This window comes from Phlebotomus argentipes, unplaced genomic scaffold (genome assembly GCF_947086385.1).
Source record: "Phlebotomus argentipes unplaced genomic scaffold, Phlebotomus argentipes genome assembly contig_32, whole genome shotgun sequence".
NCBI classification, from domain to species: domain Eukaryota; kingdom Metazoa; phylum Arthropoda; class Insecta; order Diptera; family Psychodidae; genus Phlebotomus; species Phlebotomus argentipes.
The window spans coordinates 1,434,836-1,457,162 of NW_026776187.1; the positions used below are offsets into that span (position 1 = coordinate 1,434,836).

The 22,327-nt window shown below is 47.4% G+C and overlaps 9 protein-coding genes across 9 annotated transcripts; 6 read left to right on the forward strand and 3 right to left on the reverse strand.

The window, feature by feature from the left end:
- The first annotated feature begins 180 nt into the window (after positions 1-180).
- Positions 181-1,844, forward strand: LOC132264035 (snurportin-1). The gene has a single exon (XM_059764087.1). The coding sequence runs from the start codon at positions 290-292 to the stop codon at positions 1,304-1,306; it is 1,017 nt and encodes a 338-aa protein (XP_059620070.1). The 5' UTR covers positions 181-289; the 3' UTR covers positions 1,307-1,844.
- A 219-nt stretch (positions 1,845-2,063) lies between these two features.
- LOC132264233 (uncharacterized) lies at positions 2,064-3,181 on the forward strand. Its single transcript, XM_059764348.1, has 4 exons — positions 2,064-2,106; positions 2,166-2,623; positions 2,691-2,772; positions 2,830-3,181. Exons 1-4 carry the CDS (start codon positions 2,064-2,066, stop codon positions 3,168-3,170), a joined length of 924 nt encoding a protein of 307 aa, XP_059620331.1. The 3' UTR covers positions 3,171-3,181.
- Positions 3,182-3,580: 399 nt separating this feature from the next.
- On the forward strand, positions 3,581-7,484 carry LOC132264234 (ionotropic receptor 75a-like). Its single transcript, XM_059764349.1, has 4 exons — positions 3,581-3,910; positions 3,961-5,135; positions 5,905-6,253; positions 6,306-7,484. The coding sequence occupies exons 1-4, from the start codon at positions 3,581-3,583 to the stop codon at positions 7,482-7,484; spliced, it is 3,033 nt and encodes a 1,010-aa protein (XP_059620332.1).
- Positions 7,485-7,495: 11 nt separating this feature from the next.
- LOC132264162 (cullin-2) lies at positions 7,496-11,223 on the reverse strand. Its single transcript, XM_059764263.1, has 6 exons — positions 11,090-11,223; positions 10,570-10,743; positions 9,214-10,129; positions 8,577-9,152; positions 7,978-8,511; positions 7,496-7,918 (listed from the first exon to the last, which is right to left on the reverse strand). Exons 2-6 carry the CDS (start codon positions 10,686-10,688, stop codon positions 7,787-7,789), a joined length of 2,277 nt encoding a protein of 758 aa, XP_059620246.1. The 5' UTR covers positions 10,689-10,743; positions 11,090-11,223; the 3' UTR covers positions 7,496-7,786.
- Positions 11,224-11,481: 258 nt separating this feature from the next.
- On the forward strand, positions 11,482-13,740 carry LOC132263971 (uncharacterized). Its single transcript, XM_059763999.1, has 3 exons — positions 11,482-11,552; positions 11,630-12,051; positions 12,113-13,740. Coding segments are annotated over exons 1-3 (1,932 nt in total). The 5' UTR covers positions 11,482-11,550; the 3' UTR covers positions 13,621-13,740.
- LOC132263972 (cell division cycle protein 20 homolog) lies at positions 13,739-16,641 on the reverse strand. Its single transcript, XM_059764000.1, has 3 exons — positions 16,538-16,641; positions 15,750-16,428; positions 13,739-14,827 (listed from the first exon to the last, which is right to left on the reverse strand). The coding sequence occupies exons 2-3, from the start codon at positions 16,390-16,392 to the stop codon at positions 13,878-13,880; spliced, it is 1,593 nt and encodes a 530-aa protein (XP_059619983.1). The 5' UTR covers positions 16,393-16,428; positions 16,538-16,641; the 3' UTR covers positions 13,739-13,877.
- LOC132263973 (uncharacterized) lies at positions 14,804-15,730 on the forward strand. Its single transcript, XM_059764001.1, has one exon. It carries the CDS (start codon positions 14,977-14,979, stop codon positions 15,727-15,729), a length of 753 nt encoding a protein of 250 aa, XP_059619984.1. The 5' UTR covers positions 14,804-14,976; the 3' UTR covers position 15,730.
- Positions 16,642-17,431: 790 nt separating the features above from the next.
- LOC132264116 (methionine--tRNA ligase, cytoplasmic) lies at positions 17,432-20,571 on the forward strand. Its single transcript, XM_059764201.1, has 4 exons — positions 17,432-17,608; positions 17,697-18,396; positions 18,558-19,527; positions 19,595-20,571. Exons 1-4 carry the CDS (start codon positions 17,506-17,508, stop codon positions 20,459-20,461), a joined length of 2,640 nt encoding a protein of 879 aa, XP_059620184.1. The 5' UTR covers positions 17,432-17,505; the 3' UTR covers positions 20,462-20,571.
- LOC132264117 (uncharacterized) lies at positions 20,564-22,285 on the reverse strand. The gene is made up of 3 exons (XM_059764202.1): positions 22,216-22,285; positions 22,049-22,119; positions 20,564-21,989 (listed from the first exon to the last, which is right to left on the reverse strand). The coding sequence occupies exons 1-3, from the start codon at positions 22,226-22,228 to the stop codon at positions 20,583-20,585; spliced, it is 1,491 nt and encodes a 496-aa protein (XP_059620185.1). The 5' UTR covers positions 22,229-22,285; the 3' UTR covers positions 20,564-20,582.
- Positions 22,286-22,327: the final 42 nt, after the last annotated feature.

Sequence of the window (22,327 nt, forward strand, 5' to 3'; positions counted from 1 at the left end):
ATACTAAAATATCAATTTTTTCCATGAAAAATACTTGAATATGGAATAAAATAGTATAAAATCTTATCATCGCATACAACTGGTTTAGTAAGTACAGAAAAAGGTATCCACAATGAAACGGTTAATTTCTGAAACAACCTGAAGACCGTAACGTGGTGAAAACTTCAGTTTGATGATATGTTTACATTTTTCATGCAGTGAATTTTTCCACTTGGGATTTCCTGCGCGTTTTCGGCCTCTCAAAGGCACTGACGCGGTTCGCTGTGACCGAGAAGCACCGTTGACGACCATGGACGAGATTTTCGTGAGCAAGTATCGTGAGTTGTACAAGAGCCGGACCTCGAAGGAGAGTCAGGCGGAGAGGCGCCACCGGATGCTGGAGGAGCAGCGCCAGCAGCGCTCTAAGGCTGTGGATGAGCACCGCGGCATCATGGCGTACATCCAGAAGCACCCCCGAAAGACTGAGGGCAGGAGCAGGGACACAGTTCCGGTGTTCGATAGATTCTACGCCAACAAGGTTCAGCTGTCGGAGTGGCTCCGGGAGCGGCCTGAGGATCTGGACAACTGGTACGTAGTGCCATGCCCGAAGGGAAAGCGTTGCCTTGTGGTGGCCAATGACAGGACGATCATGTACAGCAAAGCTGGGAAGATTCTGAGCACCTTCCGGTCGAGTCTGGAGGGCGGAAAATACGTCACAGTGCTGGACTGCATCTACGCGGGACGAAAGCGTGAGTTCCATGTCCTGGACTGCCTGGTGTACAGAAACCAGGAGTTTATCCACTGCGAGACGGCCTTCAGATTCTTTTGGCTCACGTCCAAGTTCCTGGAGTATGACTATTCTGTCGTTCATCGGGACAATCACTACCCTTTCCACTACATCCCGCGGTTCGATTGTGCCGACGAAGCCTCTTTGGCCAGTGCTTTCGGCACTCATCCTCATTGGCCGGAGGACTCGCCCACACTTGACGGCTTCCTGTTCTATCACAAGGAGGCGTCGTACACTTACGGAACCACTCCTCTCGTCGGCTGGCTCTTCTCCTACATGATTCCCGAAGTCCTCGGGATCTCTGCACTCCATGCAGACTACCTGAAGCCGCCGGATGACTACACAAACGCGCTGGAGTTTATGGAGGCTTTCGACAGGAAGCAGAGAGCGAAGAATCAGCGCGGTCGGCGCAGCAGCAAGATGGAAGTGGAGGAAGACAAGGAAGATGACGATTCCGCAGTCTTGGAGGAGCAGAGACTGCTGGAAACTGGTGAGTTGGACATGGACCACGAATCTCTAGAGGACCAGGAAACCAAATGACTCAGTCTGATGAAACAGAAGACGTTTTAAAGCTTTAATGACCAATTTCGTGAGTTTTCTCGACCTCCAGACACTTCCGGTCCTTTTTTGGGGTTTATTTAGGGGCTTCATAGTGGATTTTTGCATAAAACACTCAGAAGCATTGCATTAGATCCGAGGCAAAAATGCTTGTCTATTTTTAAAAAGCTTGTATTACACTGTTTTAGTATTGAAGTGTTAAAATTCATTTCTTTGCCTCAGGGATTTAGAAGAGGATAACAAAGAGCCAAAAAATTTTATCTGACAAACTTAAAATAGAGAATAAAAGAAATTCAAGAATGAATAAAATGTCTTTTGAGAGGCTTGAAAGCGGTTGTGTTCGTCCTTTGCTCACTGTCAACGTCTACTCGCCCTTCCTGAAACCCTCATTTTCACTGTCTTGGCCACATGCAACAGAAAAGGGAGAATTTGTGGCAGAGTCACGAAAAGTGGCCAATTTGTATTCAAACTTGAGCAATAAAATTTTACTCAAAAATAGAATTACACCCAAAATCAGCACGATATCGCAGACTTATTAGATAAAACCTACTCTCAATTGCCGTCAATTGACTGCGAGTGAATTCCTGGGCGAGAAAATGAGCAACGCAAGAGCGAGAACGCCGCGGGAGTCCAATGAGAAGTGTGCGGCTTGGCATCTGGCGCTGATTCACAGCTCAGAGTCACCAAAAGTGCACCGCGGGTCAAGTCAATTTATTGCTGTCGCTGTGTCGTTCCGCCCATGGGGAGCTCTTCCACGGATAACCTGCGGGTTTTCCTGCGCGGTAAGTGTTTCATTATCCTCACAGTGCCCCAAGAAGTCCTCATTCTCGCCCTCCTGCAGACATTCGGGAGGTTCTCGAGGCTCCATCGACGGTTTCTGACGATGAATTGGCGCGTCTGGCCAGAGTCTGTGACTCTCTGTTGGCTCGCTTTCCCACCGCCGAGGATGCTTACCTGGAAATGCGCTCCGCAGTGCCAAAATCAGATCAAGAGTGTCCATTTCGTGGTCTTCCAGTGGCGCACTTGAGTCTACGCTCGTGTCGCCAGAAGGGAAACTTGCAGAGAGCTGAGAGAAAGGGCTTTCTGGACGCTGCACTCAGCATTCGATGCACTGGAAGATTCTTCGGCGGCTTCCTGGACGGATGGTTACTGCTGTACGGCAGTCCGACTGGGGATTTGCGCCCCAGAACCACGATTAGGGTGGCCAAAGCCTGGGATTGCGCAACTGGCGAGGAGTTCAGGTGGCCAGAGAGGGTCTTTGGAGTGGAGGATCTTTCAGGAGCATGTTCCTTCTTCCAGGTTAATTATCTTACTAAGTTAAGAGGTGATTTTGGAAGCACAAATTAATGTCACATTCAATTTTTAGGCTCCTTCAACTGAGGAGAAGTCCTCTTGGCTCCTGGCCTTGTCAGGCAACGCACAAGAAGAAGAGGCTTCTGCAGTTCCAAGTAAAGTTTTTCTCACACTCAAGCCTGAACCACTCTCAAACACTGTTATTTTTCCAGGTGCAAGTGAAGAAGATGGGATTTATGTGGAGCCTGATGAAGTCAGTGGACCCACTCGTGAGGAACTCAACAGATCCTTCAATTACGACACGCCCAGAACGCCGCCCAGGCGTGTGGAAAATGAGCAATTTCGTCACAAGTATGAGGATATCAAGTCCAAGATCGCTTCACAGCTACTCTTGACGCCTCCTTCGGCCTCCAGAACGCCTCCAGCGCCCGCTCAGCCGCCGGCCGCCCAGAGCTCGGGCATCTGGTGGTTCCGCAGACGCAGGAAAGATAGCCAAGCGTCCAAGAAACCACCCACCAATGATCCCACATATGAAGTCATCGAAACGAAGTGATTCAATCTTTTCTTTGCAGAAATTCATTGTAATTGAGCAATTTTCTCGTGGATAAAATATTGATTATCTGTCACGATTTAATTGAGAAAAATTATCAATTTGTACGTTTCGTCCTCAATTTTTCTGCAGTCTAACAGAAAATGTTGCTCAAGTTGGACCTTCTTCTTGGTCTCTTTCGAGAAATTGTTCTTTTAACTCATCTCAAATCCAGTGTGATTTTGTGCTGTGCCCAAGAAAATTGTCTAAGGATTACAAAATCTCTCCAAAACGAGTTTGTGCTGACTTCAGCGTTCAATTTAAATGTTGCTGCGAATTTTGCTCTGGCGGAAAAATCGCTTCGATTTGATTGTTCTCGTTTGGGTGTGATTGTCGATATGAATTGTGGGAAAAGCATTGAATTCCTCGAAGCAATGTCTGAAAAGAACAAATTCAATGAGACTTTCGTGTGGATTTTGTACTCTTCAGCTACTCTCGAGGAAAATCTGAATCTCTTGGCCACCGTGAAAATGCAATGGGACTCTGAAGTCTTTCTTTTGTCCGGTGAATTTGAAGAAAATCCATCCTTGCTGAGAGTTTCTGAGCTCTATAGAGTCAAATTCGATCCTTTGTATCCAATTTCTGTGAATCTTGTTGGCTTCTGGGATGGAAAGTTGTTTAACGTGTCTCAAGACTTCAGGAAGAATACAAAACTCAGAAGAAGACTCGATCTTAAAGGAGTTGAAATATACGGCGCCGTTGCGGTAAGGAAATTAAAATCATTTGGACAATTGTAACTGTGCCAAAATTACAGATTAAACGCGTCAGTCCTGGACTAACTGCTATTGAGATGCTCCAGAGTCGCATGGACTCCTCACTAGCGTCCTCAGCCTTTCAATACGCCGTTTTGCTGGACATCATGCGTCGAGCTAACGCCACTTTTATGGTCCGAAGAACTTCGTCGTGGAGTAAATTGAACAAACCAGACAACGAATCGTGGGAAGGACCGATGGCAATGATCAATGCCTCTTTGGTTGATCTCAGCATCAGTCCGATGAGCATAACTCCAAATCGGCTACCTTATGTTTATGCCACGCCAAATACTTGGCAAGCACACTTCGGCTTCGTCTTTCGCCACCCCAGAAGCGTGTCCGTGCGAGATGTTTTTCTGCAGCCTTTCAGTGAAATCCTGTGGGTCTGCACCATAGCGATGTTGACACTTCTTTGGGGCGCTTTCATCGCCTCGCTGAAATTGAATTATTCTGGAGACTCTCTCGGAGTCGCTTTCTTGGGCATCTTTGGCACATTCTTTCAGCAAAGCTTCTCTATGAATCTGCGCATGACTTCTGCTCGGATTCTCTTAGTTCTGGCTCTGATCTTCTCCTTCATCTCGTATCAATTCTACACCACTTTCATCGTGGCTAGTCTTATCACGGAAGCGCCCAAGACGATCCGAACAGTTGAAGATATAGCCGCCAGCAAACTCAGGCTTGGCGCCAATGATCTTGAATACAACGAAGGCTTTTTCAATTACACTCCACTGACCATAAAGTTGTATAAAGAACGCATAAGGGGGCTCGGAAACCTATTTACACCGGAGAAAGGCATCCAGTTGATAAAAAAAGGTGGATTTGCCTTCCATTTCGACGTGGAAAGTACTTATGAAGGCATCGTGCAGACTTTCTCAGAGGGCGAAATATGCGATTTGCAAGAGATAATTTTCCTCCCGGTTGTTAAAACGAGCGCCGTCGTCCGCAAAACTTCGCCCTTTCGCGAACTCATCAACGTCCTCACGCGAAGACTCACTGAGGTCGGAGTTGTGCAGCAGGAACACTCAAAGTGGTTCGCCTCGCGTCCCAAATGCGTATCACGCGTCACCGTCATTCCCGTCGACCTGGAACACGTGTTCACGCCCATTATGATCATCGTTGTCGCCAGCGTGACCAGCGTGATCATTCTGGCGGTTGAAATCTACACGAAGCGTCGCCAGTGAAAGTCAACCTGGAAAGTCAGCAATCAATTTAATTCGCATCGTGTGAAGACAATTCTAGTCCTCACCGTAAAGAACAAAAAACAATAGTCGCTGATCTTGAGTCACTGCTTGCGAGATTTCACGATTTTTTATCCTGTCTATCACTTTACAGAAATCAATGATTTTTTCCTTTTTTAAATTAAATTGCTTTGGCCGTAATGGGCAAAAATGTCCGTGGCTGTAGTGTTAAAAATAAAAAAAGTTAAATTGCTCTCTTAGGAGATTATTTTGCAAAATAAACTGTAGTAATTTTACCTTTTCCTTGCGTTTCAAGTATAAAAAGAATTGTCACTCATTTCCTGAACAATTGCATCGCGTCACAGGATTTTGCGTGATTCAACCTTTTCTTTGCAGAAATTCATTGTAATTGAGCAATTTTCTCGTGGATAAAATATTGATTACCTGTCACGATTTAATTGAGAAAAAATATCAATTCATAGATTTTGTCCTCAATTTATCAGTAGTTTAACAGAAAATGTTGCTCAAGTTGGACTTTCTTCTTGGTCTCTTTCGAGAAATTGTTCTTTTAACTCATCTCAAATCCAGTGTGATTTTGTGCTGTGCCCAAGAAAATTGTCTAAGGATTACAAAATCTCTCCAAAACGAGTTTGTGCTGACTTCAGCGTTCAATTTAAATGTTGCTGCGAATTTTGCTCTGGCGGAAAAATCACTTCGATTTGATTGTTCTCGTTTGGGTGTGATTGTCGATATGAATTGTGGGAAAAGCATTGAATTCCTCGAAGCAATGTCTGAAAAGAACAAATTCAATGAGACTTTCGTGTGGATTTTGTACTCTTCAGCTACTCTCGAGGAAAATCTGAATCTCTTGGCCACCGTGAAAATGCAATGGGACTCTGAAGTCTTTCTTTTGTCCGGTGAATTTGAAGAAAATCCATCCTTGCTGAGAGTTTCTGAGCTCTATAGAGTCAAATTCGATCCTTTGTATCCAATTTCTGTGAATCTTGTTGGCTTCTGGGATGGAAAATTGTTTAACGTGTCTCAAGACTTCAGGAAGAATACAAAACTCAGAAGAAGACTTGATCTTAAAGGAGCTGAAATATACGGCGCCGTTTCGGTAAAGTTACTTGAAACAATTGTTGTTGTAAATTTAAACTTTTAATTTACAGATTAAACGCGTCTGTCTTGGTCTAACTGCTTTTGAGATGCTCCAAACGCGAGTGGACTCCTCAACAGCTTCCTCAGCCTTTCAATTCGCCCTTTTACAAGACATCATGCGTCGAGCTAACGCCACTTTTGTGGTCCGAAGAACTTCGTCGTGGAGTAAATTCCACAAAGAAGCCAATGAATCGTGGGATGGACCGATGGCAATGCTCAGTACCTCCTTAGCTGATCTCAGCATTACTCCACTGACCCTCACGCTCGATCGGATACCTTATGTTTATGCCACGCCAATAACTTGGCAGCCACAATTTGGCTTCGTTTTTCGCCACCCCAGAAGCGCATCCGTGCGAGATCTTGTCTTGCAGCCCTTTAGTGACATCCTCTGGGTCTGCACCATAGCGATGCTGACACTTCTTTGGGGCGCTTTCATCGCCTCGCTGAAATTGAATTATTCTGGAGACTCTCTCGGAGTCGCTTTCTTGGGCATCTTTGGCACATTCTTTCAGCAAAGCTTCTCTGTGAATCTGCGCATGACTTCTGCTCGGATTCTCTTAGTTCTGGCTCTGATCTTCTCCTTCATCTCGTATCAATTCTACACCACTTTCATCGTGGCTAGTCTTATCACGGAAGCGCCCAAGACGATCCGAACAGTTGAAGATATAGCCGCCAGCAAACTCAGGCTTGGCGCCAATGATATCGAGTACAACGAAGACCTCTTCAATTACACTCAACTGACCAGAAAACTGTACAGAGAACGAATAAAGACACCGGGACAGTTCTTCTCACCGAGGAGAGGCATCCAGTTGATAAAAAAAGGTGGATTTGCCTTCCATTTCGACGTGGAAAGTACTTATGAAGGCATCGTGCAGACTTTCTCAGAGGACGAAATATGCGATTTGCAAGAAGTTAAATTTCTTCCGGTAATCTCAACAAGCGCCCTTGTCCGTAAAACATCACCTTTTCGCGAACTCATCAACGTCCTCACGCGAAGACTCACTGAGGTCGGAGTTGTGCAGCAGGAACACTCAAAGTGGTTCGCCTCGCGTCCCAAATGCGTATCACGCGTTACCGTCATTCCCGTCGACCTGGAACACGTGTTCACGCCCATTATGATCATCGTTGTCGCCAGCGTGACCAGCGTGATCATTTTGGCGGTCGAAATCTACACGAAGCGTCGCCAGTGAAAGTCAACCTGGAAAGTCAGCAATCAATTTAATTCGCATCATGTGAAGACAATTCTAGTCCTCACCGTAAAGAACAAAAAACAATAGTCGCTGATCTTGAGTCACTGCTTGCGAGATTTCACGATTTTTTTTTTATCCTGTCTATCACTTTACAGAAATCAATGATTTTTTCCTCTTTTAAGTTAAACTGCTCTCTTAGGAGATTATTTTGCAAAATAAACTGTAGTAATTTTACCTTTTCCTTGCGTTTCAAGTATAAAAAGAACTTCCCCCTCACAACTTTGGGGTGACAGAGATCCTCCTTACGCCACATAGCTGTACTCATCTGTCGAATTGGGCGTCCTCTCGATGTACTGCTTCTCAATCAGTGACTCTATGCACTTCTTGATCATCAGCATGCTAGGCGCGAAACTCACCCGCGATTGAGTGTAGATCTGCAGAGAAAAAGCGATTTTGTCTAAGTACATAGAGACATTGGGAAGAAATCACTCACTTCCTGAACAAGTGCATTATGACGCAGGATCTTGCGTGACTTCATGATCCTCACAATGGCAGCCTGCAGATAGAGCTTCCTGTCCTCATCTACGGCGTTCATCGTGTGCTCCACCTCCTGCGGCGTCTCTCGCTGCAGCGCCGCTGTGATCTTGAACTTGGTTCTCTTGTTGCTATAGTCGAAATTTAGTCTGATCTCTGTGTCATCCTTGAGCTCCTCGCTGCTGGCCAGCAACAGCTTCGATTCGATCAGGCTCTGCATGTGCTTCTGGAAGGTGTCCGTATTGAGTTGCAGCGTCTCCTGAATCTCCTTGCACGCCATCTGGTCCACACACTCGAACAGCAGCAGAATGGCCATCTGGTAAGTCTGCATGGTTACAATGTAGGACTTCTTGAGGTAGCCCAGCTTCAGTTCACCCTGACACAGGTAGTGGAGCCACGTCAGCTTCCGCCCATTGAAGTTTGTGTGATAGAAGGCCTCGAACATGCGGATGGACTTCTCGAACTCCTGCGGCACGGCGAATGGGATGACCACCTAAATAGAAAGAGGAGAACAGTGTGTCATCGTCTTGGAAGAGAAACATCAAATTCACAACGCACCTGTGTTGGTCCCAGAGGCCAAGCGCCCGCCTGCAGAATCTTTATCTGGCACGATATCCCGATCTCCTCCTTGTTCTCCTTGAGGTACACATTAAACTTGTTATTGAGGTCCGCCGACACCGAGATATCCGTGAACATTCTGTGCAGCTTATTCGTGAACTCATAGCCGCACGCCTGCTTCAGTCGATTGATCATAGCCTCTTCCGCATCCATGCTCAGCGATTGTTCGTGGATGAGCCTCTTGGCCAACATCCGACTGTAGAACTTCTGGTACACATCCTTGTCCTCAATGTACTTGAATATCGTAATGCTCTTCGTCAACTTCGAGTCGATCTCGCTCTCCGTGGACTTTGACTTCTTCAGCAGACTATCACAGTACCTGGCCACGAGTTCGGCACTCCGGCACGTCTGTTTCTCCCCAATGCGGATGGTAGTGTTGATGACGCTGGCGCACGCCTTGTCCAGGGCGCTCAGAAAGTGTGGATCCACTGAGAATCCGTAACTGAAAGTGTCACTGATCAGCTCCTCGTATTTGTGGTGCACCTGCAGCATATTCTCCACGAACTGGATGTGTATCTGCAGAATGAGAAGCCCATTTAGAAACAATTCAAGCATTCTTTGACCAGCATTTACTCACATTGTCACCCTTGAGCGTCGAAATGGTTTCATTTCCCTCATTCTTGATGTGATCCAGGAAGGTGAGGATGAGTTGCTTCAGTCCATCTGGCACTGGTTTCAGCAGAATGTACATATTCTTCAGATCCTCTCGCCTCTCCTGAGCCACCATTTCTTTGCATTCCGAATAGAGGAAGTCCAGATGATCCGTCACCATCCTCTCTTGGCACTCCTTCCGCAACTTGGGAATGGAGCTGTGATGCAGGAACTTCTCGGCACGTCTTTTCTCATCCTCCAGCTTCCTGATTACCTCCTCCATGTACTTGCTCACAGAGCACTTCTGCAGAATCTTCACCGCCTCCGTGCGATAGTACTCACCACTCGTAGCCAACATGGGCTTCTCGAAGAGTTCCTGGTACAGCTTCAAGTTCCCCTTCTTTCGATAGTCTTGCACTTGCACAAAACTCTGAATCACCCCGTGGATCACTTCGACATTCTTCGAGTTCGTCTCCGTGCCCATCCTGTCCGCCTTGATGCCCTCCAGCACCTGCTTCACCAGCTCCTCCCCCAGAGATTCAATCATCTTCACCCGCCAGATGTCCAGGCCCAATTCCCCAATCTCCATCTGCTCCTGAATGTCACTGGATGGACTCGCGTACAGCGTGTCCGGCTCGGACAGCTTCTTCTTCTTGATGTGCTGCATGTTTAAGTACATGTAGAGGAAGTTGAGGTAGCCAATGCCACGACTGTACTCCGACCAAGCCTCGTAGTAGCGCCACAGGAGCGTGTCACTCACGTCGCTGCTCTGTGAGTGGATGGCGGGCGCCACTTTGGTCGCCAGCATACTCTCCACGTGGCTCTCCAGCAGATTCTTCGTCTCCGAGTACAGTCTGTCCGCCAGCGGCTCCGGATATGCCACACATATTGAATAGACATCTCTGCAAAGGAGAGACACACAATTGCCTTATCACACAGTGACGCCAAGAAGACTTTTTCTCTACACTTTCCCCCACCTTATCAGTCAATTAGTGCCCAATAAGTACTTCATACTTGACAAAAATCCAGTGTTTTTCCGCTCAACAAGAAAATCATTGCCACTTCAAGGCCATTTTCTCTTTTTTTACACTCACAACAGAACCCCAATCGATCAACAGACGACGTCCTCGACCTCAAAATTGCTGATTTTCTCAGCTATATCACCAATTTTCGCTGTTTATCAATTTATATGGACAAAAAAAATCACAAGAATGTGTCTTTTATGGTGAGAAATGAGACTTTCACTCTTGGTTAAAAATATCCGTTGACGCTATTTTTAGGCCCTCCTCAATCACAATTCACAATGATCGAATGATCTCCTGGAATGATTTCATGCACTCACCCGAAGCGATTGTTCCAAATATCACGCTTTACATTGCTCAGTGTCACCACTTCCTTCACCGTCTCCTTCAGGCCCTCCCAAGTTTGGTCGAAATCCACTCGCTTCGGCTTCAATGACATCCTTGCGGTCTTCCAATGCTGGCTCTCTCCCGATATTCACCCCTTCGCGCACCACCTGTGCCACAGAGTCACAAGAAAATAAATCACAGTCTTAGCCAAGAGTCCGGGAACGTCCGGACGATGAGTAGCCAAATCCCGTCAAGTGGTCCAAAATCTGCAGACTCATTTCACAGAGACAAAGCAAATCTGTTCTATTTTTGTCCTCCAACGCGGCCACTGGCGCACTCGGTAAACAATATTGCGAGCGAGAGGTGGAAAATAGCGTGGAAAAGAGGAAAATATGCGACGTCTTTATGTAATGTCACTGACAAGGGGGACCAAAACAAGCAGTTTTGCAGCACTTTGCACAATCCTGGACCACTCGCTGGGCTGCCAAAGTGTGTGGGCGTTATGACACTTACCAAATAAATGAAATACAATTGGAAAATGGGATAAATTATTCAATAAATACAAAATTTCTGTACAGATGGATTCTTCACGATTTTCACCAATTTCAGGTTATACTTCTGACATGGCACGCACTGCTGCCAACCGATGGCAGTGTTTTGCAGTTTGACTGTCGGATTTTGTGCTGAAAATTTTACGCACCCTTAAGAGAACCAGCGATTGTCATGCAATTTTACTACGATTACCAATTAATAGAATAGCCGAGGATGCAAAATAATTGGATTTTGCAGGTATTTTCTTCTGATATTGCGGAGAACTTTGTAAATATCTTTAGCAGTTTTCGAGGTTGTGATTGGTCATCGAGGAGTTTATCATGAAGTTAGCTACGAATATATTATCTTGACAGCTGGTGAGCACCCAAAAATATTTTTACAAATTCCTGGAAATTCTTGGTTTTATTGACCATGCGGCCACAATGTGAGTCTTTCCCACGAATCTCATATTGTTTCTTTCTCGTTGTGTCATGCGAAATTGACTTTCTATGTGGGTTTTAGGCATCCGTCAAATGTAAGAGCGTCGCAGCCTTTCCAGCCTATGGCGCATCAGTATCCTAGATTCAACGCGCCCAGGCGTTTTGGTCAAACCCCGCGCGCTTCACTGCCTAAGAGATCTGCCAATGTACCGGTGGAGAAGCGGAAGCTGTCCCCGAAGGCACAAGAGGGAAACGGAAAGAAGAGCAAGCAGCAGGAGAATGAGAAGCTAGAGAAGATCCACAGAGAGTTGAAGGAGATCCTGGAAAACACAGAGAACGACAATAGCATAATCGCCCTGATGAAGTACATCCAGCCGAGCCAGCAAGAGACTCATGATATACTCATGAGGGTGACGGACGATATCAGGACGGTGTTGTCGAGGTCTTTCATGTTCTTCGACATTTATCCCTTTGGATCCGTGGTGACAGGACTGCTGATGAAGGGTGAGTTTAGCACATCTTGCGAGATTGATAGCATATTTGACTGTGTGTGTTCCCATTGCAGACAGTGATCTGGACTTCTACGTGTGCCTCCCAGATCCAATACTCCAGGAAATCGATCAGGTGTTGCGAAACGTGGAGAGGAATCTGTGGAGGAGTCGCATGTTCACCAAAGTTATAAGGATTCCACGTGCTCGCGTGCCTCTGCTCAAGTTCCTACATTCTGACCTCAATGTCTATTGTGATGTGAACTTCACGAATTCGATGGGCATCCACAGCAGCGCCTTCATCCAGCACCTAATCCAGCTGGACTACCGAATCTACCCTTTGATGATGGTGGTGAAGTTCTGGGCGACCCTGCATAAATTGAGCGGCACCGGGAGGATCACAAACTACTGTCTCGTCATGATGGTGATATTCTTCCTGCAGTCGCTGCCCAAAGCGCCTCTTCTTCCTCCAGTGGAGGTGTTCCAGCGCCATGTGCCCGTGATGGGAATCGGCGGATGGAACGCGGCCTTTGACCGGTCGCTAAAGTATTCTTCAGGGAACATGATGTGTCTGAGCAAGCTTTTGGGTGAGTTTTTCACCTTTGTCGCCAATTTTGACTACGTGAACCTTATGATGTGCCCACTGTTTGGCAAGGCGTACAAGAAGGAGGACTTTTCAGCAGCTGTTGAACCGCCAGAAGGTTTCGAGCTGTACAGGGCTTACGTTCTGGAGAATCCCGAGGACACACTGCAGAATCTCAAGCCTCTGTGTGTGCAGGATCCGTTCGAGCTGAAGATGAATATTGGAGGATGTTGTGGAGAAAAGCACCTGAAGTACTTCATCACTGCTGCCACTGCTGCGGCCAGGATCTTTGAACAAGGCAATCTCAACAACGAGAACTTGTCTCAGACGCTGATGAGTCTCTTCTTCGAGAAATTCTTAGCAGTGCCTATGAAGAAGAACACTCAGAAGGGGAGTCACAATGCGTTTCTCTCCATTCCTGGCGTGCGCTCAAAGAATCTCCTCAATCTCACACTCATGCCGTCGAAGGCGGAGTTGAAGCTGCTGAAGGAACTCGTGCAGCGCAACAACATAAACTCCTTGGAGGCGATAAAGGAGATCAACAAGTTTTGGGTGGACATAATGGGGAGATTTATCGTGTCCATTTTCAAGGAAATCTACGTGATGCAGTTGACATTGGACTCACAGCCGGGAAACAGCAACAGTACCTCATCGGATTACCCGAAAGTCTTCCTCGCCAGCACGGAAGTGAATGTGTGGAGCAACAGAAAGACACCAGGGGCCAACACTGCCAGAGAGGCTGAGATTTCGGAGACAAAACGCCTCCAGGAGGCCATTCAGGGACCGGATCCGCTGAAATTCAGCCTCGTCCTCAACACGAACAACATGTACGAGTACCTGCAGGTGTGCTGTATTGACAGGATGATGGTGAGAAACAATCTCAGGGACTTTCACCAGCACTTTGTGAAAAGCGTGAGGACATTTCTGAACGCGTACCTTCACGACTACATGACCAAGTCCAAGGAAGACGCAACAGTTGTCCAGGAATCTGGCCAAGAGTGAGGTATTTTTTTCTAAATTGTAAAATACACTTTTTAAGGTTTTCATTTGTATTCAAAATGAATTGATTGTGAATAAGAAGAATTTCAAATTTTAATGTTAATGAAGCAAATCTTTATTCTCTCTCAAGTCTTTTTCAAAAAAAATATCAAAAACATGGGAATTTTGGCATTTTCCCACTACAAAATGCAATTTAATCCTTTGCAAAAATTGTCAGAACTAGGATTTACACAATCAAAGTCGAAGTTGAAGGGAACACACTATCGAATGCAGGTGCGGAAGACGCTCTGAGAGCGCACGGTGGTCGTGGTCTTGTCCTTCTTGGCCTGATTGGGATCCGGAGCGAAGCAATTCCAGAGCCGCAGAGTCTCATCGGCGCTGGCGCTGATCACGGTGCTTCCGTCAGGTGACATGGCCATTTGCAGCACGCGGGCAGTGTGGCCGGTGAGCTCAGCCTGGCGCACCATCGACGGGTATTTCCAAATGGTGAGCTGATTGTTCACATATCCGTGAGCCGAGATGAGTTCCTTGTAAGTCTTGGAGAAGAGAAGCGCACAAACTTGGGATTTGGAGTCAATAGAATCCATCAGATTGCCATTGTTCACGTTCCAGAACTTTATGCACCTGTCAGCCGTTCCTCCGCCCGTGGCGAGCACATTGGGACTCCACGGACACCAGGCGAGCGCCCTCACGGCTGCCTGGTGGTCACTGAAAGTGTGCAGCGCCTGGTCACGCGAGTGACTTCCTCCCGACGCCGCTGGCCACACATTCACCAGATTATCGTTCCCTCCGCTGGCCAGGTGTCGTCCATCGGGTGACCAGCGCAACCCACACACTTCCTGGGTATGTCCCGCAAGTCTGTTCACGCAATGCTGGCGCGTGCGGACATCGTGATTGACAATACTGCCATCACGGCTGCCCGAGGAGACGATGTAAGAATTCCACGCCAGCACGCCGACGCGGTTATTGTGACCGTCCATCACGCGGAGGCGCTTCTTCACGGCGCAATCCCACAGCTCCACGATGCCCGAGTTGTTGCCCACCGCCAGGATATTTCCCGCCTGGATCCATGCCAGCGAACATGCGTGCTCGCCTTCGTCGTACTCCAGCAGTTGATCCGTCTTGCCATTGCTGGCGTTCCACAAGTAAATGCAGTTGCCCAGGGCGATGGTCACCACGTTGCTCTGACTCCAATCCATCAGGTTAAGATCTGCAGGAGGACAGAATATATTCAAAATCATATCTATCCTAATAAGGTCAAAGATCAATGACCAGGGCAAAGGAGTTTCCATGAGGATTCTTCGTATAATGTTAAATCAATAAGCCGAGAAAATTCAAAATTAGTGGTCTTTCCTGAGGATGAGTCGCCTGGATGATTTGTTCGGCAAAAAGAGGGACGTGGTGCCAGTCCTTGATCTCTCCAAGCAGATCGTCACGTCGCGGGATGACTTCAAGAGACTGCTGGAGAAAGTGCCCGACTACAAGATGCGCCCCATCAAGGTGCGTTCCGATGAGATCAAGATCAAAGACAAAGACTGGTCATTCAAGATGCCTCGCAAGGAGTTGGCCGTGCTTCTTCGCTCCGGCGGCGTTCGAGACGTTCCTCATCAGTATCTCGATCCCATCCCAGCTGAGATGCGCGGTGTTACCATCGCTGAGCTCTGTCCCGTGTCAATTGACTGGAAAATGTTAACCACATTCCGGCCGCGCACGAAGGTTGAGGAGGACTTCTTCAGTCGCCTGGTGGAACTCGGCAAGCTACAGCTCCGCACGGAAGGCAGAGATAAGAGGGACAACGTCTTAGCAGCCTCGCAGAGGCGCACGAAGAACCGCAATGGTGTCGTGGAGACCAGGATTTTCTCCTGCGCCGATTGCCTGGAGGAGTTCTGCAATGGACGCGGTTGTGCCGATTTCAACTACGATTTCTACACTCGAACGCCGGCCAGTGCATTGCCGCGACCAGTCGAACCGCCGAAGAAGTCAGGAAATGCAGACAGAATCTTCGCCAGTCTCACCACACCTAAAGCTAAGAGAAAGGCCACGGCGAAGAGGAAGAAGGGATCGCGGAAGCGCAGTCCGTCGAAGAACAAGGAGCAAAAGGGCAAGAAATAAAGAGAGATGTCAATACTCACAGTAGTCATTGATGATGTCTGGCGCATCCAGGATTCTTTCTGGCGCATGAGGAATGTATCGCGAGCCGCTCTTGGTGGATACGGGCGTCTTTGTGGAGTACACCACCTTCAGGGGGTTCTGATGACTGTCCGGCGCCGATGGCGCCTTCACCTGATAACTCAGGATTCTCTGATCCGCATTGCCCTTGACGGTCTCCGTCAGCAGCTTCCTCTGCTCTCCTGTCGCCTTGCTGCCCTCCGCAGACTCTTCTTCCTCGCGCTGTTGCTCCCTGTTGATTAAATAGTGCCCCAGCTCGAAGTTCGAAGCCGCCCGATTGGGAATAAAGCGATCGCCACCAGTTGGTGTCTTAGCGCGCTCTTTAGAGCCCGGTGTCTTCTTCCCAGGCGTCTTGCCGGAGGGCGTTTTCTTACCTGACCCCTTGTTGGGGGTCTTATGAGATCCGGAGGCTCCGTTCCCGACGCACGCATTATTATATGACACCGACAGCTTGGAGTTATTAACTGATGAGTTGTGGGCTGAGGAAGTGGATGTTTCCAGCTTCTTCTGCCACCGCGGCATTGGACCGCGTGTCAAATCACTATCCATTCCACCAAGAGCGTAATTGATATCGTTTATATAGGTAAATTGGGACATCTTTTTCATCAAAGGCACAAGTCTATTGTCCTTCTCTTGGCTTGCCTGAAAATCATCAATCAAATTTTACCCGATATTAGCGCACTTCAGAATTTCCTCCAACAATGAACCAAAGAGTAACTGAGAAAGATTATATTTACATAAAAATACTTACAAAATCACCGAAAATAAGGGAGAAATATGTGAAAATACAGAAAGACGACGCAAAACTACTGTTAGCGTTGGAACGGCATCAAATCGAGATCAAATCTGACATTTCCAGTGATAGATACGCAGCCGCTCAATTGAATAGCCGCATCCGTTATGGTCTCCGGAACTTTTGCACTAAATTTGGCTCTCGAAGGTTCTTGGGGGCTGCCTGCCTCCGTGGTCGTCCACTTTTCATTATGTCCGGAGATTTTTGGGTGTTTGTCGTTACGTCCACTGTGTTGGTTTCCTCTCGGAGGATAGCCCTTCGGACGCGCTGTTGAGGTTTTCCTCTGACCGGAGTCGTTTTTGGTGAGCTTTCACAGTTCTCATGATCTTGTTCTGCAAAACCTCTAATAAAAGTAATTAGTCTCTCAATTTAGAAGAGACGAATGAACCAATTAACAATTTTTACCTGAACCTATTTCTTGAATTTGCTTCATCATCTGAAGACTCATTTCGCTCTGCTGAAGAATATTCCGAACAATGTAGTTGAAATTGGACATCCTCTCAAGCTCCAATTTGTTTACTTTCGCTTGCAATTTAGTTATGTCTCCTTGATATTTGCTGCAATATGCCTTCAAGACTTGATTGTCTTTCCTCAGTTGGTGAACTTCCTCAAAAATCCCAATTTTGGAGTCGTCTGGACTATCATCAGACATGTTTCCTCGAAAATGTGTCTAAAGATTGATCCACTTTCTATCCACAGCTTCTCACTTCTCGACTAACATCTCTGGATGAGTCTCAAAGGAAGTTCCAATGTCCTGGGATTTCCGAATTTCTCATGCCTGGAAAGTGCGCCTGGAAATCAACCTAACCTCTATCATCTTTCCAAGAAGAGACATGCAGCTCCTCTGCCAGAAATTCTTTCAAGTAATTGAGAATCCGGGAACGTGTATTCCTTCCGACAAAAAGGCGTGAAAAGTGCAATCCACGATGTCAATAATTACGAATTCAGGAAATCCTTTTGGTTTAGCATTTCTCCTAGCTGGGAAGTTTGCTAAGAAACCGGTGAAATTGGAGAAAGTGGATATAAACGGTGAGATTTTGATCGTAACCTTACAAGCCGATTTGGTCTGCTTCTTTTTCCAACAAAACCAACAACTGGCTTTTCGCGCTTTTCTTAGGTTCCCACGTGAAGCCCCCGAGACATTTACCTGTAGTCCGATTAGAGAGTGGTCAGGAACTCTTTGGAAAAGAAGCGGGACTGCGATATCTTCTGGGAGACTCTGTGGAGCACTCCTTGAAGACGGATGAACTTTCCGAGTGGATCCTGACACACTTCGCACCTTTGCTGAGTCATCTGGTGACTTCAGGGAATCGCCGTGATGCCTCTCTAGCCACTAAAATGACGGGATTTGTGAAGAAACTCGATGATCTCCTGAAGGAGAGTGAATTTCTCTCTGGAAGCGCCCCCACAGGGCCCGATTTTCTCTTATGGAGCCTTCTCGCTGTCGAGGGAGCTCTCAAGGAGATCTCCAATGCTGAGAATCTCGTTAAGTGGCATAAAAACTTCTCTGGCCGCGCTGAGGCTCAGGAAGTTCTGTCTGACTTCAAGGATCTCACCTTCTCATCCCTGCAGAGCGCCAGTAAACTCGGCTCTGTTGGTGTGGGACCCACTCCAGCGTCCCCAGCCGATGAGTCACCCACCGCGGAGGCAATTTCTGCTGCGGAGATTGCATCAGCCCGCCAGGCATTCATCTTCCAAGACATTCCTCAACCCAAGGAGGCTCGAACGGTTTTGCCGAAAACAGGAGAGCGAAATATTCTCATCACTTCGGCGCTGCCCTATGTGAACAACGTTCCTCATCTCGGAAATATCATTGGGTGAGTGATAAGACGGTTCCTTGAAATCTAATTGATAAGCCACGTTGGCTTTTCCGTCGTGGAAAATGTGAAAGGCAGGCAGGGCATGAAAAAGTCGTGTCACTCTGATAATACGTATGCGGAAATGCATAGGCTAATTTGTTATTAATCTCTGCTTTCAGATGCGTCCTCTCGGCTGATATCTTTGCCCGCTATTCCCGTCTCTGTGGCTACAACACGCTCTTCATCTGCGGCACAGATGAATACGGCACGGCGACGGAGACGAAAGCCATTGCGGAGAAAATGACTCCTCAGCAGATCTGTGACAAATTCTTCGAGATTCACAATTCAATTTATCGATGGTTTGGCATCGGATTTGACTACTTTGGCCGAACCACAACACCTGAGCAGACACAGATTGTGCAGGAAATGTTCCACGAGCTCTTCAATGCGGGATTCGTGAACACTGAGACCGTGGCGCAATTGCTGTGTCAGAAGTGTCAGCGATATCTGGCCGACAGATTCGTGGAGGGCGTCTGTCCACATCCGGGATGTGGTTATGAGGATGCCAGGGGTGATCAGTGCGACAGCTGCGGAAAGTTGGTGAATGCCAGTGAGCTGATCAAGCCCCGCTGCAAACTGTGCAACACCACGCCCGTGGTTCGAGACTCCAGCCAGTTCTTCATCAATTTGCCCAAGGTGGAGCCGAAGCTGAAGGAATGGGTGGCCACTGTGGAAGACGGGTGGACGCACAACGCTCGCGTGATAACGAAATCATGGCTGAGAGAAGGCCTGCGGCCAAGGTGCATCACGAGGGACCTCAAATGGGGTATTCCAGTGCCAAAGCCTGGCTTCGAGAACAAGGTATTCTACGTGTGGTTCGATGCGCCCATCGGTTACATGTCCATCACGAGCAAGTACACGAAGGAGTGGCGCCAGTGGTGGCAGCCCAAGGAGGCCAAGGTGTCCCTGTACCAATTCATGGCCAAAGACAATGTGCCCTTCCACTCTGTCATGTTCCCGGCCACGCTGCTGGCCATCAACAAGGGCTACACCCTCGTGAGTCACATCATGGCGACGGAGTATCTCAACTACGAAGACGGGAAGTTCAGCAAGAGCAGAGGAATTGGAGTGTTTGGCAATGATGCTCAAGTAAGCGCTTTCTCACATGTAAATCCTTCGATCTTCTCAATGAATTTATCTACCTTTTCCGTTCCAGGAAACTGGTATTCCGGCTGATGTGTGGCGCTTCTATCTGGCGTATTCCAGACCTGAGGGTCAGGACTCTAGTTTTAGCTGGAATGACTTGGAAGCGCGCAACAACTTTGAGCTACTCAACAATCTGGGCAACTTCATTAACCGCGCTCTTGTTTTCTGCGAGAAGAACTTCGGTGGCGTTATTCCGCAGCTGGCTCTTCAAGAGGAGGACGTGGTCCTGCTGGCTCAAGCGAACAGAGAGTACCACGAGTACGTGGCATGCTTGGAGAAGGCGCGCATGCGAGATGGGATCAAGCACATCCTGGCCATTTCGCGACACGGTAACCAATTTCTGCAGGTGATGCAACCTTGGGTGCTGCTGAAGGGCACTGATGACCAGAAGTCGAGAGCAGGAACCGTGATTGGCATCTGTGCGAACCTGACAGTTTTGCTGGCAACTCTGCTGTTCCCCTTCATGCCGGAGACCGCGAGGAGGATCTTCAAGCAGACAAACATTGAACGTGGAGCGATTGATCCACAGGATCCCAGGGTGAAGATGTGGCTGAAGCCTGGCCATAAGATTGGGAAGCCAGAGCCACTGTTTGTAAAAATTGAACCGGCGCGAATTGAGGAGTTGAAGAAGAAGTACGCTGGCGCCCAGGCTGGAAACGCCCAGGCGCCGAAGAGTCAAGAGCCTCTGCCCACCATGACTGTGGCGGAACTGGAGAAGGCAGTGCTGCAGCAGGGCGAGAAGGTGAGACAATTGAAGGCGTCTGCTGAAAAAGCCATCTGGCAACCGGAGGTAGAGCGACTCCTGGCGCTCAAGAAGAAACTGGCAGAGGCAACAGGCCAACCAGCGGCTCCTGTCAAGGACAAGAAGAAGAAGTGAACTGCAAAATTGAACTTAAGTGTGAGCTATTTATTATTCCCTCTAATTTATGGTTGTCCATAGGCAGTATTGCAATCTAGAAGCCCCAGTAAAGACATTTGCTAATGGAAGCCAGAAGATCTTATTCGTAGTTGTAGAAGTTGTCAATATCTTCAGATTTGTACTCCTTCAGCAGAACCTGCGTGAAATGTGACGATTCCCCCGATTCCTCCTTTTCAGCTATTGGATCCTTAACAAACTTCTTCCTCTCCATCTGTCGGACCAGACTGTCCTTCAGCTCTATGAGTTGCCTCTTGTGTCCTAGCGCAATCTCAAATTCATCCGTGACTGTGGCGAAGGGACCCAGGAAGAACTCAATACTCTCCGACTCGTCTGTCCACACCTTCATCTTCTGCCGCCCGTATCGCTCGAGGATGTCGAAATCGTCCTCTCGAAGCAACGAAAGCGCTTTTCTGGTACCGAATCCCATCAGATGAAGGAAGTTTTGGAGGTAGCGCGGCACAATTTCCTCTCCATCGCTGAACTCCATCTCAAGATTCATCCAGAAGTCACTGATGGACTCGATGAGTTCGCCATTGTACACTTGACTGAGAGTCTTGGGCATTTCTTGCATGGTTTGCTGGCTACTCACTGAAGATCTTGGGACTTCAAGGCGATTGCTAGATCGCCTGGTTCTCTTTGCCAATGGCTCATCACTCACACTCTCATCTTCAGCAGTCTCTGTAGAGTTTGTTGTTGTGCTGGAGACTCTCTTCTGGTTCTCCTTCTTGGCGTGCATTCGGATGTGAGAATTGAAGTTGGACAGAATCAATCTCGGATTCTTCTTTTGCTTGTTCGTCCAGATACCGATTTTGATATGGTGTCTACAAATTGGACAAACAACTTCTGCAAACAGATCCTGGCCACTATTCACCAGTTTTACCCTGATCTTATTCGGATCAATTAGCTTCTTGTCGAAATTTCCCAGATCTGCCTTCTCGCACCACTGCCTGGTAAGTATTCTAATTTTATTCTCTATCTTGCTCGCCATCTCCATCTCCTGACCATTTCCTGTCGCGGTCTTCAACCTGCAAGACTCGCGAGCTTCAGTCTTCTGCCTCTTCTTCAGCATTTCTTTCAAGAGTTCCTTATGAAGCGCATCAGATTCACACTTCACTTTCTCCACGGCGCTCAACAGAAGATTCCTGTGTCCCTGTGTAATCTTGAACTCTTCCACATTCTGACAGAAAACAGAGAAGTACTCTGGCGTCAGAGGACAAATTCTCGGCATCACAGACTTCACAAAGTTCTCCATCGATGCCAGATCTGAATCAGAGAGATTTTCAAATAGTTTTGGAGCGGCAAATCCATTTATGAATACCATATTCTTGAGGTATTCTGGAATTTGGCCCACTCTCTTCTCCACCAAAATGAAGAATGTTGCAGCGTAGTCGTCATTCTTGTAGTTGTTGCTGATGCCAGAACTTCCAGAGTCCTCATTGGATACTAATGAAGAGGTGCCTTGAACAAATTCCGATGCTGAAGAATTCTGAAAAAGACAAAGACAAGGAATAAAATCAGGAATTATTGATAAAAATACATATTTACTTTGCTTTCCCCACATTCCTGAACAGCACAATCTTCAAGGCTCACTTCTGATGAGAATTCCTCTTCAGCTTCTGCAGAAATAATAGATATATTTATAGCTATTCTTAGTTTAAATCCTCTTCTACAGATCTACTTAATTTAATTTTGCAATTAATAAATTTTCTCACCGAATTTGTACATTTTTCAAAATACGCACGGAGCTGAGCTCCGGGAGAAAACCAAAACAAAGCACAGCAACGCCCCTAGCGGAAAATTACAACATTTCAGTGTTGTTTAGTT